Raw genomic sequence first — 13,964 nt, forward strand, 5'->3', positions numbered from 1 at the left:
AAGTTTGGTAATTAAAGAGCTTAAAGTTACTTGGAAATGAATCCTGCACCAAAAACTTTAACCAGTTCACTCATTTGGAAAATGTAGGTCAGATTCAGCATCCGAAGCAAGTCGGTAGTATGCATCCTAAGATGTATCATCCACGCAAGTTTAGTCATTATAGGGCTCAAAGTAACTAGGAAATGAAACCAGCACCAAAAACTTTAACCTGTTCACTCAACCGGAAAATGTAGGTCAGATTCAGCATCCGAAGCAAGTCTGGTAGTATACATCCTTAGATGTATCATCCATGCAAGTTTGGTCATTATAGTTACTTGTCAATGAGCCCTGCACTGAAAGCATAAACCTGTTCACTCATGCAGAAAATGTAGGTCAGATTCAGCATCCGAAGCAAGCCTGGTAGTGTGCATCCTTAGATGTATCATCCGTGCAAGTTTGGTCAACATAGGGCTTATAGTTACTCGGAAATGAGACCTACACCAAAAATGTTAACCTGCTCCAAAAACATTAACCTGGTCATTTCTTTGCTAAAATTGCAGCATCTGAAACTTTGACTGGTACAATGAAACACACTAGAAACATCTTCCATGCATGTCTAATCAATATAGGTCATAGAAGTACTTAAAAAGAAAACTGCTCTAAAAAACTTAACCTTAACCCAGGACGCCGATGCTGAGGGTATTACATAAGCTCCCCCAACTTCATTGAGGCGAGCTAAAAATGCAAATTACTTTTAATTACTAGTCTCAATTTAACCATTCAAGTTGCAACTAGGAGACCTGGAAATGGTCAAACATTGTATAAAGTTTACAAGTTGAAATATTAAACATGAAAGACCAAGTGAACATCACAGCTAAACTTCATACCAAAATACAGCACATTTTGAGAAATAATAGTTCAATATGGATTCCAACTGACTTTACACTGAGTGTACTTTTGCATAATATTACGATCATATAAGAGAAAGATCAAAGAAAAATATGAACATCTTTTAAATGATATTAAACGAGATTTCCTTAAATTTGCATTGTCCAAACAATAATCAGTTAATTACTAGTATCAATAATTATTACATTTTTGAACCCACCCCCCTGAAAATGGGGCATATCAATTTCAGTATGTCTGTCCATCCCTCTGTCTGTAGATCTGTTTGTCTGTATCACTTTTATTTCCAGGCGTTACCTTGAAAAGCCTTTAAGCTTTTGCAGTGAAATTTTATACCACCACTTCCTATGGCTAAAGGAAGATCCCTATTGATTCTGAGATCACACTCGTGAAAATATTTAAAAAATCCTGCCCCATTCCTCAAATTAATTCCATATTCAACTACAAAACATTGAATATCCTCTATTTATCCACCAATTCTACAATACTCTATCTAAAATTATGTGTGGCATACAATTTCCCTTTTAAAGTTCCAAGTCAGTTAATGAGTGTATAATACTAAAATGACCAGTAAAATCCAAAGATATAATATTTTAGGCTTATAAACCTTTTAAGCAAGCATGCTTTCTTACTTAAAAGAATTCATAATGTATTAGTCATTAGCTAATTGAGCAATATTACTTGCCAATCTGTATCCCCCTCACAGTGACTTATTGACTTATCAATAAACCAGAGATTCTGTGAGACATCTCATAAACAGTTACACATAAAATTATAACCCCCTGCAATTTTTTTCACAGTGCCCTTGTATGATTTTCTAAATGTGACCTTGAAGTAACCAAAACTGACCTTTGTTTAAATAAAACACACCCTCTAATCATAAGTTCTGGTAAGCTTTAAGCAAAATATGTACATTAAGATCATATATTTGAAACAAGATATTTTTGAAACACTGTTGCTCCTGTATGGCATCACATATTGCCATGGTTAAAGTTTGAATTTTCAAAAGTAGGTCATCCTTTTAGGTCAAGGACATGAGTCAATTTATAAGATACAACAGGAAAGTAATTAAACATTTTTTTTAACTTGATGAAATATACTTGGATCAAGGTAGCAACAAATTCAATCTTTGCACGAGATAGGAACTAATGGTTTTCTCCATTAGCAATATGTAGACCAGACACAAATATGATTCTTTTTCTGCCACTGACCTTAATTTGCAGGAATGACCTCAAATCAAGGTCAACACCCCAACAAGTCATTAACAATCTTTGTGGCAAGTATGAGCTTCTGACAATTCATTTCTACAGAGTTATGCATAATCTGGACTCTATTACACGGACAGGACAAGGTGATTGCTACATGTACCCCCTCCAATCTTTGTTTGTATCAATATTACAAGAAATGAATGGAAAAATTGTTGTACATGGTCAATTTCTAAACAGATCGGTTATCAGGTTTGTAAGTGATTGTCCATAAAACTACTTCTATTGATATTCAGTTAAAAATCTCATAGGTAAAACATAAAAACTAAGTGTAACAATGATATGACATTTTTATAAATAATTAGAAAGTTGATAATCTTCTACCATCTTGGTTCAATTTATAATGAATACAGCTTCTATATCAACTTTTTAATCTGCTGGGTTATCTTTCGCTCAGTTTACTCCTTGCTTAGAGAGCAGTGCTTTTGTGGTAGTTGTACTTATTTTTATTTTATTTTAATTAATGCTATATTTATTTTATTTCAGGAATTTCATTCATTCATTCATTTATCCATTCATGCATTTACATAGCGCTGCGCATTACTAACATTTTGTTTAAAATCATAAACATCCCTATTTAAATAATGGTGTTAACACAAAGACTATGGGTTAAGGTAAGTTTATATGATTACAGTCTATTTATAAATAAGTAGTCTATATTCATCTTTCTATTGGTCAGTTTTTATTGTATGGTAAACCAGTGTCCATTCTCTGAAATCCTTTGAAACTAATCTATTCATAGCTACTTTCTGAGAAGGGTGTTGTCAGAGATCTGTTTTTGTGTCTATTTCAAAACCTGATAATTTTGGAGTAAATTAAACACCCATAAACTGTAAGTAAACATTTTCTTAAACTGAATAAATAATCAAAACTGAAATTAAAAGATAATGAATGAATAAAATTTTAAACTTAAACTTGCTAAACAAGTATGAATGCGATAGAGTGAAAGTTTTGAAGTCATTAAAGTAAAGACTGATATATTGAAAGTTATATGAGCAAGTTATATTTTAATCTAATTCATGTAGATCTTTAGAATTGAGATCTGGGTTTGAATTATTATGATTTTATTATTTGTGTTAATTCATTAGGTCTGTCATCATGTAATTTACTGATTCTAAATCCTCATCAAGTGATCACTCAGTTCCATACACTGGTATGTTTAAATTCATATTTTTCAAGTATTGTAAATAGATAATTGATAAATGTAAAAGAAATATAATCTTTAGTCAAATTGAGTTTCAAAGAGTTATTGCCCTTTGAATGCGTTTAGTACAAATGTAAAGTAATGGCCTAAATGAATGTTTTATGTGTTTAAATTGAAATCGTTTGTGTTGTAAAGTGAATGTGCATTCTTCTGTTGTCTATGTGTTTATATGTTGATATTAAAATGAAATGTTGATTTCCATTGATTTATAAACTTATTCAAATTGATTTTCATTTATAATTCAACAACATTATCTCCATGGAATAAACAAATCCAACCCCGTACCGACTTGTTCATCTTAATTTCTACAAGAACCGGTTACACTTTAAATATCAAAACTGATCTTATGCTGGAAACACATCAAAAGGGAGGAAACTCTTGCATGGGAAAATGTAGTAATTCTTTTGCATAGTGTATTAGATGTTCAAGAGGAATCAAATATGAAAGTTAAATTTGATGGGGCACCAAGAGAAAATAAATGTCATTATTGAAAAATCATTATGTAGACACAAAGCATGCTTAGAAGGGTTATATGATTAACACTTGGATTTGTGCAAGAACAATAAGCATTTTCCCCTGTATAAACCCTCAAAGTGTATACATCTGAAATCCTGAAACTAACACCATGACGTTCTGTAAAGTCATGTAATCCCATTGCTGCTTTCACTCTGCTATGAAATGTTTAAATTTCAAGGCAAACTTCACTTCTTTATCCACAAATTAAAATTCAAACATCCCCACCTTAAACCATGGAAGTTTGACTCCATAAAACTTTTGACAGAGGAAAAAAGAAATTGGAAAACTAAACAGATAAAACATAATGCATATTTTAAATGCTCAATCAATATATAAAAACAACAAATTTCATAGAAAAACAAATTCATAAGGATTGTCAGCTCTGGTAATGAGTCTTCAGGCATTAAATGTACATGCCCTTATGATGTTTTATATTATATCTCCATGCCATTACTAACCTTCTCTTCTGTAGTAGATTCTTCAAACACATCGGCCCATTTTACGTGTTTCTGAAATAAGTTAAGAAATGTTGAATTGCAAAGTGTTTTGTAATTTATAAACTAGAGGTACTGTGAGCACTGAGCTCATTAAATGATACCCCCAGCCTCCCATATGATTGTATAATGCCAAAGTCCACATTTGCTCTGGGAGACCCGGAATAAGTGTCAGATCAGAAAGTAAAATGAGATGCACAAGGGCATTATGTAATAAAGAGTCTGTCAAAGTATCATTAAATATACTTATTGTTATAGAAGGAGTTGTGGATAAAAGATGGGTACCCTTCAATACTATAGAATGAATACCAGTATCCATGTTTTGCTATGGGCAACCCAAAATTTGTGTCTTTTCAAAAAGTAAATTAAGAGGTACAGAATGACACTATGCAACAAAGATTCTCTGAAAGTCTCAATAAATTTCATTCAGTGGTATAAAAGGCATTGCGGATAAAAGATGGGTACCCCAAAGCATAATGGATGGATGTACAGACAGATGGACAAACAGACGGATGAACATCCCGATCACTATATACCTTCCCACTTTTCAAGCAGGGGGTATTTAGAACAATGAAAATTGAACCCTATGAAAATTAGTGATTTCACAAGAGCATTCCGTTTGTATAATACTCACTTGTTCTCCAGCTTTCTTTGTTGGTCCCTCTGCCATAATGCCACATTCATTCCTTAACACCCTTCTGGCCTACAAAGAGGTTACAGAATTGTTAATTGGGTATTAATCTTAAAATGAAAAAAAAAAAACAACAACACAGACATAAGACTTGAAGACCACTTGCCCACTTGATTCATGTTGGCTCTGCTGCTTTATAATTTTCTTAAAAAAGATTTTCCCTATATATTGACCCCTATTGTCATTTGTGGCCTGACACATAGGGTCATTACTTCAATAAACTTAACTATACATAACATAATGTTTAAGATGTTTTCATGAAACTCCAAGGCCAAGGTCATGAGGTATCACTGCAACATACAGATTTTGTGTAAATTCTATTTCCACATATTCTGTGGCTGTTTACTATATAGCACTCCTTATTCTAGAGAAAATTTGTCTCAAGTTCAGTTGGTATTGATATGTAGTTCTTCGGTAGTTGAAAATTTGAAAAGTTTATAGACAATGCACAACAGATACCAACTGAGAGACATAGGAGAGAAGGTTTTTGATCAGAAAAGCTCACTTGAGCCTTTGTCTTCAATGAGCTAAACAACGACCATCAAATTTTATAACTTTTCAAACCAGAAAAGCTCACTTAAGCTTTTGACTTCAATGAGCTAAAAGCTGACAATCAAATTTTTATATGTGATCAAACCTGGTCCACAGTTTGACGAATCATTACCTCACTTTTGGTGGCACTTTTAATGAGGTCTGGCACAGGGCCTTTAGCTGGGGTCCTCCCAAAGGGCAACGCAGTCTGTGCAGGCGATGATGCTAGTAAAACAATTACACATAATTCTTTAAACAAATCTTTCACGTTCACTTTCATTATTTTGAGAGAGAGAGAGAATTTCTCAATTCTAAAAAAATGATTTTAATGCGAGAGAAATTGAATTATTTTAACCTGCTCCAGACAGAAGTTTCCCTGTCCTGGGCCCCGCTCTATACTCTGATAACCTCACGTTCCCAAACACCGAGTGGTTCCTGGAGCTCGTCATGGCATCGTAGATTGAGGGCCTTTCCTGAAATTTATAACACCAAATTAATTTTTAGGCAAAAAAAAAAAAAAAAAAAAAAAAATTAGTTTTTAGTTTCTCAGTCCCCCTTGCTTCAGGTTAAACACAGCTGAACAATTTTGTTGATATATTGAAAAGGGAAAAAAATCTATATTTCTTCCAAGTTAAAAAGAGGGATAGCCATCTGCCTGTTGCATTGAAATTTGAAATCCTCCCAGGGTCTTCCTGACAGGTGCATAACTCTGACTGTTATATGTATTACCTGCCTTATGATTGGTCCACCTGACAGGGGCAGTAACTCTGACTGTTATATGTATTACCTGCCTTATGATTGGTCCTACTGACAGGGGCAGTAACTCTGACTGTTATATGTATTACCTGTCGTATGATTGGTCCTCCCACCTGACAGGGACAGTAACTCTGACTGTTATATGTATTACCTGTCTTATGATTGGTCCTCTTGACAGGGGCAGTAACTCTGACTGTTATATGTGTTACCTGTCTTATGATTGGTCCTCCCAGGGTCTTCCTGACAGGGGCAGTAACTCTGACAGGGGTCAGTCCTTCACTGTTAATGATGTTTCTCATTGACTGAGGGTCAACCTCAAACTCATCAGCTAAAAAACATTATATAACATGTCTGAGACACAACACAATGCTTCCATACAGTATATACAGAAATACTTTTTTTGACATTTTTTGAATCATTTGAAATTGAGTATTCCTTTAAGATTAAATAATATTATTGTTTCTATTTCATACTCATGGGTTGTCTTTCTTAACATTATCATTATAGAATTACTAAATGTTTAATCACAGGCCTGAAGTTTTGCACACAAGTTAGTTTTCAATTTCATGTGCATTTGTGTGCATTTTTAAAACTCTAGTAAGTGCCAATATCCACCAACACAAATAAAAACAAAATAATCTTTGTTTAATTACTTTGACATTTGTTTCTTTAATTGTGTTAGACTCTGTCTTATCCTTGGGTTTATCAATTATTAACTGTACACTTTGTTGTGAAGATTTTTTTCTCAAAAATGGGGACATAATTTACTAAAACTGCAGAGATCTCGATTCTGCTCCTGGCCTGAGGGCTATAAAACTTAGATGAGCTCACTTTTGATCTCAATATCAATTTTCCACTATTAATTCCTTTGAAAAAAGTGAGACTGAGATCAAAAGTGAGCTCATCTAAGTTTTATGGCCCCCAGGCTTGAATCAGGGGCCCGGTCATTTGACCGAACTTAAGACAAGAGATTGTTTTACAGAGATTTGCAATTTACTAGAAGAAGTCATACTTATGATTTAGGAGTTACGACATGCAGTTGGGAATATTTTGTAAAACGGTCCTATGACATGTTGTACAATAATAAATTTTAAGACTAATTATTTACAATTTACGATCTTTTGTAAAATGGGCCCCAGATTCCTATTCTATTACATTTGTGGTTCTACTGACAGTAACTCACCCAGTGACTGGAGCTGCTGATCTATCGGTTTTCGGGGGTGGTTCTGGGGAGGATCTCGACAAGCTTGTGTGGCCCTCTGTACAGGACTGCCTGGAGGTCCTAAAATATTCAATCCCTGAATCTACTAGTATCTAGATATATTTTCAAATCAAATAAACAACTTGAAATCTTTGAAAATATTTCCATACCTATATTCTTTTCACAAGTTAAAATGATGGGATTTTATGAATGAATAATAAAAACACCTTTCGCCTCATTTTATATTTTCAAACCTTGTTTCCTTTGATATCTTCAATACACTACACAGGAATTATTTTTCAACAAGAATCTGTACCAAAATTGATTCATAACTGTGCCAAACTAAAGACTTGATATTAACAACTTTTAATAACTTCCTTATCAAGACGTCCCTAGGGCTGTATCAATACATCGATATATCGATACGTATCGATATTCAATAAAAATATTGTATCGAAAAATAACTTCCAATACGTATCGGACAAACAGTTTTTCTTCTAATTCTGTTAAAAAGATGAGAATTTCAATCACCAAAGACTATATTTCAGTTTTTTGAAATAAAACTGCTCAATTATTTTTAATTATATAATTTGTAAGGAAATAACACAGTTTTTATAATTGTTACAAAATACAAAGAGAATTGAATTTGAACATGTTGATTTTACTGTCGTTAAAAGTTTTCATTTGAAGTGTTATTTGTAATGTCGATGAGACAAGAACTTTAAAATGGGTAATAAAACACTTAATTGTTATGAAAGTTATGCATTAAAATGATTTATAAGCCTTTTCTGATGGACTTGTTTTAGAATCCAATATATTGCATATCGCTTTAAAAATTATTGTACCGTATCGTATCGAAATTTTTGGCTCAATACACAGCCCTAGACATCCCTGCTATGAATTCTTTGACACAGAGCATTACCTTTGTTCTTAATTTTCCCCCTTTACTTACGGCTCTTGGGATGGGTGACCTTTGACACCTTGCTGGCCAACTGCACAGCAGCAAATTTAGAATTCAGATGTCGGGAACTTGTCATCGCATCATAGATTGAAGGCCTCTCCTTTATTTCAAAACAGAAAATTTACATAACATACTGTAAAACGAAGAACAAGAGGCCCAGGGGCCACAGCGCTCACCTGAGCACATCGGGCTTGAATTTAACCCCCCCCCAGGCATTCATCATTTGAACAAACTAGACATTACCTACATTACCTGAGGATGAATCTATATAAATATCACTAATCATAGCTTTGAAGTACTTGAAAAGAAAATTTTTAAAGGTTTCCCTATATATCCCTATGTAAAACTTGGGTCGGCCATTTTGACCCCACCCTAGCCCCGGGGGTCATGATTTGAACAAACTTGAATCTACACTACCTGAGGATGATTCCACATGAGTTTCATCTTTCCTGGCCCAGTGGTTCTGGAGAAGAAGATTTTTAGAGATTTTTCCTATATATTCCTATGTTAAACTTCGGTCAGCCATTTTGGCCCCACCCTAGCCCCGGGGGTCATGATTTGAAACTTGAATCTACACTACCTGAGGATAATTCCACATGAGTTTCATCTTTCCTGGCCCAGTGGTTCTTGAGAAGAAGATTTTTAAAGATTTTTCCTATATATTCCTATGTTAAACTTCGGTCAGCCATTTTGGCCCCACCCTAGCCCCGGGGGTCATGATTTGAAACTTGAATCTACACTACCTGAGGATGATTCCACATGAGTTTCATCTTTCCTGGCCTAGTGGTTCTTGAGAAGAAGATTTTTAAAGATTTTTCCTATATATTCCTATGTAAAACTTTGGTCGGCCATTTTGGCCCCACCCTAGCCCTGGGGGTCATAATTTGAACGTACTTGAATCTACACTACCTGAGGATGATTCCACATGAGTTCCATCTTTCCTGGCTCAGTGGTTCTTAAGAAGAAGATTTTTTAAAAATGCCATTAATTTTTCTCTAATTCATAATTATCTCCACTTTGAAAAGGGTGTAGCCCTTTATTTGAACAAACTTGAATCTCCTTCACCCAAGGATACTTTGTGCCAAGTTTGATTGCAATTGGCCCAGCGGTTCTTGAGAAGAAGTCGAAAATGTGAAAAGTTTACGACGACGACAACAACAACAACGACAGACAACGGACAAATTTTGATCAGAAAAGCTCACTTGAGCCTTCGGCTCAGGTGAGCTAAAAACAGAAATAAAAAAAATCGAGGTGGGGGTATAAAATCGGGGCGGGCGGGGATGAGAATCTAGGAATATTTTTATTGTGGCTTACAATTTATTTTATTTTTATTTTGAATAAAAGAAATAGAGTATTTACACATTTTATTCACATTAAATCAATCCATGCATAGAAAGAAAGTTACTTGGATAAATGGTAATCATAATCAGGTATTGTCTGCAACGTCAATCACCATGCTTGATTGCATTGTTTACCTCGAGGCGATAGATGATTGATACGCCGAGAAGCCAAACTTTGAAGGTGCTAATGATAAGATTCGGGTAACAACTACCGGGGTAACAATAGTTTAATTAAATTATAATTTGGCAGAACTTTCTTTATCGATCCTACCATGTGCAGTGCTAGTGTGTATATAAAATTCAACGACCATTCGACATTAAGTAATCGCGCATTCCGGTTTACACGTATTTATGTAATAACTTTGCACACACACAAAAATTAATATTTTAGAAATCCGTTATTGCACAATAAATTTTAGCGTTCAGGGGCTCTTGCGCCAAAGGCGCTAAAATTAGTAGTGCGCCAAATATTCTCGTTTTACAGTAGTATATGGTACATTTTCATTTAAGTTAAATTGGATTTAATCTCAAGTTTGTCTTTTCAAGATCAAAACAGTAGTATGCAGTAAAAAGATTATGAATTTAACACATTAAAATTATTGGGTTTTTTTGTTTTTTTTTAAAAAAAAAATACTGTTAAATAATAAATTTTGAGAAAAATAAGAACTATTAATTAGATTAAAGATATTTAAAACTGAAATTTCTTAATGTAAACATTTTCAGTTCTATCTTAAAATAGAAAACCTGATTTTAACTTGTACAGTGGATCATACAAAAGAGAAACAAACAAATAAAGGCCTAATTTACTTGTCTGATGACCGCCCCTGTGGTGGTCTGTCGCTTGGGAGCTGCAACTCGTGACGGGGTCATTCCTTCACTGCTGATGATACTACGCAAAGCCTGGGGGTCTGGCTCAAACTTCACTTCTGAAAACATTGGATTTTTTAAGTCCCTAAATGCCTTTAATTTTGCCTTACATTGAAAAGATCACAAAAAATTGATGTACTGAATTTTTAATGGAATTTAATTTTTGAGACCAAAGGAACTTACCAGCACTCTCCTTCAGGACCTTGAGGGGGACCTCTGCCCTGGCGCTCCGACTTCTTCGTCTGTTGGCCCTGGAAGTTTGATCTTGGTCCAATGGTAGCTCTCCAAGGACCCGTCTACTTCCTATGCTGTTACAACTTTGGCTCCTCTTTCTACAAGATTTAAGTGCATTTATTGCAAAGGGAAAACATTGTACACAATGGATGTGGCAGTATGGCACATGCTGTCTATTTAATTTTAAAAAATCATAATCTTTCTGCAGGTTTTCCTAAATGTAGGCTTTGTACGATGTGGAATGGATATCAAAAACCTTCCCAAAACTGAGATTGATCAGAAAAGTATCAGTAATCATCAAATATAAAACCATACTATCCATCTTTCTTCAACAAAAAAGTTTTGAGGGACTGGCATGATTTTTAAAAGGCAAGCAGAAATTAATGTGGACCCCCCAAACAAGCATAATAAATTAATCCTTTGTCCTTCAAGCCCATGAAACACCTACACATCTCTTCCCGTGGCTGTTGTTGCTCTTCTTGAAGCTACGCCACGTCCCGGCAGTCCACGCAAAATGGCATCCAGAGACTTATGGTCCACCTCAAATTCTTCATCGGAGAATAACTGTTTCTTGGCATATTGGGGCTGGTCAGCCTTGCTGCTTTTGCTCAGCTTAAACTCAGTGGGCTACAAGGCAAATAAAACATGTTTAACATTTATTCCCTTCAGTTCAGATGATCTAGGGGCATCTTTAACTTTCCTCTTTCAAGCTCTAACTTATATCATAAACATCTACTGTGCAGCATTTTGGATGTCAAATCGCTAGAAGTTTGACATTTGTACATAAGACAAATTGGAAAATGCGTAAGATCGTTGAGTCAGATTGACTAAATCGAGCACAGAGGCCCTCATTTTTTACACCTTTTTCTTTTATCTGCCATCTAATAGCAACTTTCCAAGTCAAATTAAAATTTTTATTCTGTGTTTGTGTTCATAAATAAATTAGGGACTGGATAGTAATGTGTATACACATAGCATATTCTAGTGTTGTATAATCGGAAAAAATCTGAAACCGATTATCGGTTAATAATCGGAGTCCGATTTTAGTGATTAATCGAATTAATCGGTTTCCATATTTATTTTGAAACATATGTGAAATAAAGGATATATGACTCTATAAAATTTTTTTTTTTACTATTCAATGTAACTAACAACTTATTAACATGAAATTTGGCAATTACAATAACAAGGTAACTACTAACTAGTAACTAGTACTAACTACTTGTAACTAACAAAATACATAACAACCTGGTGAAAAAAAGGGGCGTGTATAGCGTTTTCCCAAACTTCTTACCAAGGACGACAGAGCTTAAAGTCGATGTAGTACCTTTATTGGCTAACGTTCGCCTGCAGAGTTTGCAAACGGCTTTGACATGTCAGGGCTGTCGCAGTACCGTTTGGGAAAAATTTAACATTTTTGTCAAATTGGGAAAATTTTAAACATACTTTCATGAATTAACACCCCCCCCCCCTTTCCAAGCAAAATATTTAATCATGAAAGCCATTTATCACTTTGAAAAGTATACTTGAAAAGCCAAAATTTACAGGACATCAGTCATAAGGTCTGATAAAATCTATATTTAACAGATCAAACATTTACTTACTAGGCAGGCATTTTTTTTTATAAATTTTCACTAATACAGAGACTGAAAAATGAGGGGGGGGGGGGTATTTCTTACTGTTTAATTGCATCTTATATAAATCAAAAATTTAATTATAAAAATAATTTTATTGAAATTATTAAAAATTTAAAATTTTCCTTTTAAAGGTAATATCATAAAATTGCCTAGATCTACAATTTATGGACATTTAACACATGCAAATGAAATAGATAGTATCCAAGAGTTTATTTTAACTTATAATTCACTTAAAAATATATTCATTTATTTTATGAACTAACTCATAATGGTTATCCTTGTTAAATAATGCTATCATTCCAACCCAATCTACGTATGACCTATCTATAGGCTATTCATGACAGAGGAAATTCGAGTTAGAAATAAACGATCATGACAGGGATGTTGCAGATTAAAATCAACCATGCATTACTGCTAAATGGATCAAATAAAGGATGCATGTGTGGAAAATTAGGTGATATAAACAAGAAAACACGTTTTGGGGAATTTTTAAGTATGAAATTGGGAAAATCTAGCACTTTGTGCCATTGGGAATACACAAAACGTCAAATTTTTGACGGCCCTGCATGTCTAAGTTTTGTTCGAATCGGCAGACTCGATTTAGTGCCGGGGTAGGGAAGTATTTCTCGCTGGTTGTCCTCGTTGTCTGCGACACAGGGCGCCGCCATCTTTGCCAATGTAGCTAGTGTATTCGACTATTCGTGTCAACAACAGTTCGTTCTTTGTAAACTTGTACATTTACAGGTTTTACCAATTAATCGATCTCAAATTTCAATCCGATTAATCGAAATCGGTTGGGTTTCAGCGATAGATTCGGCGATAATCGAAACACCACTAGCATATTCTAGCATTAATAAGAGCTGGCCTCACCACTGTCTGTGGTTTCTTGTTACAAATTTTGCCGACTTCTAGTTGTTTCTGCCATTTTTCATGGAGTTTGCCAAAGTCTGGCACTGCTTTCGTCTTTTTCTTTTCCCCAGGAAAATACTGGGGAATTTTACTGAAACAGATTTATAAAAATCATACTGATTAAAATGGTTGACTAATCATGCTAATTTCTCATTTTGTTTCAACCGATAAAAATTCAAAAGGGACATGAGTGAAAAAAAGGAAGAATGGTGGAGTGAGTTAAAAAGATACAATTGTATACATTGTGGCTACTGTACATGCTGTATACAGGGTTATTTTTGCCCCCTGTTATTTTCAACCTTTCAATTTTGCCCCATTTTAAATTCGCCTGGTCAGATTTTGTTTAAGAAATTATACTATATTATTTGAATTCGCCCCATTTTAAATTTGCCCAAACAAGAGTAGGGCAAAAGGAGCAAAAATAAATCGAGGCAAAAATTTCTCTGTATACAGAATTAAAATCTCAAAAGCAA

General features: G+C 34.4%; 1 protein-coding gene across 1 annotated transcript in view; it reads right to left on the reverse strand.

Annotated features, from left to right (window-relative positions):
- LOC134276959 (uncharacterized) overlaps positions 1–13,964 on the reverse strand; it is a 42,269-nt gene that overhangs the window by 25,575 nt on the left and 2,730 nt on the right. The window contains exons 4-14 of the mRNA XM_062759248.1: positions 13,453–13,582; positions 11,394–11,572; positions 10,895–11,043; positions 10,652–10,770; positions 8,496–8,604; positions 7,526–7,624; positions 6,552–6,670; positions 5,942–6,059; positions 5,720–5,811; positions 4,999–5,067; positions 4,329–4,379 (exon numbers count right to left, since the gene is read on the reverse strand). Of these exons, the coding sequence (XP_062615232.1) occupies positions 4,329–4,379; positions 4,999–5,067; positions 5,720–5,811; positions 5,942–6,059; positions 6,552–6,670; positions 7,526–7,624; positions 8,496–8,604; positions 10,652–10,770; positions 10,895–11,043; positions 11,394–11,572; positions 13,453–13,582 (1,234 nt within the window). The remainder of the gene's footprint in view (positions 1–4,328; positions 4,380–4,998; positions 5,068–5,719; positions 5,812–5,941; positions 6,060–6,551; positions 6,671–7,525; positions 7,625–8,495; positions 8,605–10,651; positions 10,771–10,894; positions 11,044–11,393; positions 11,573–13,452; positions 13,583–13,964) is intronic.

Source organism: Saccostrea cucullata, unplaced genomic scaffold, assembly GCF_032062105.1.
Source record: "Saccostrea cucullata isolate Sc308-1 unplaced genomic scaffold, CSIRO_AGI_Scuc_v1 ctg428, whole genome shotgun sequence".
Taxonomy (NCBI): domain Eukaryota; kingdom Metazoa; phylum Mollusca; class Bivalvia; order Ostreida; family Ostreidae; genus Saccostrea; species Saccostrea cuccullata.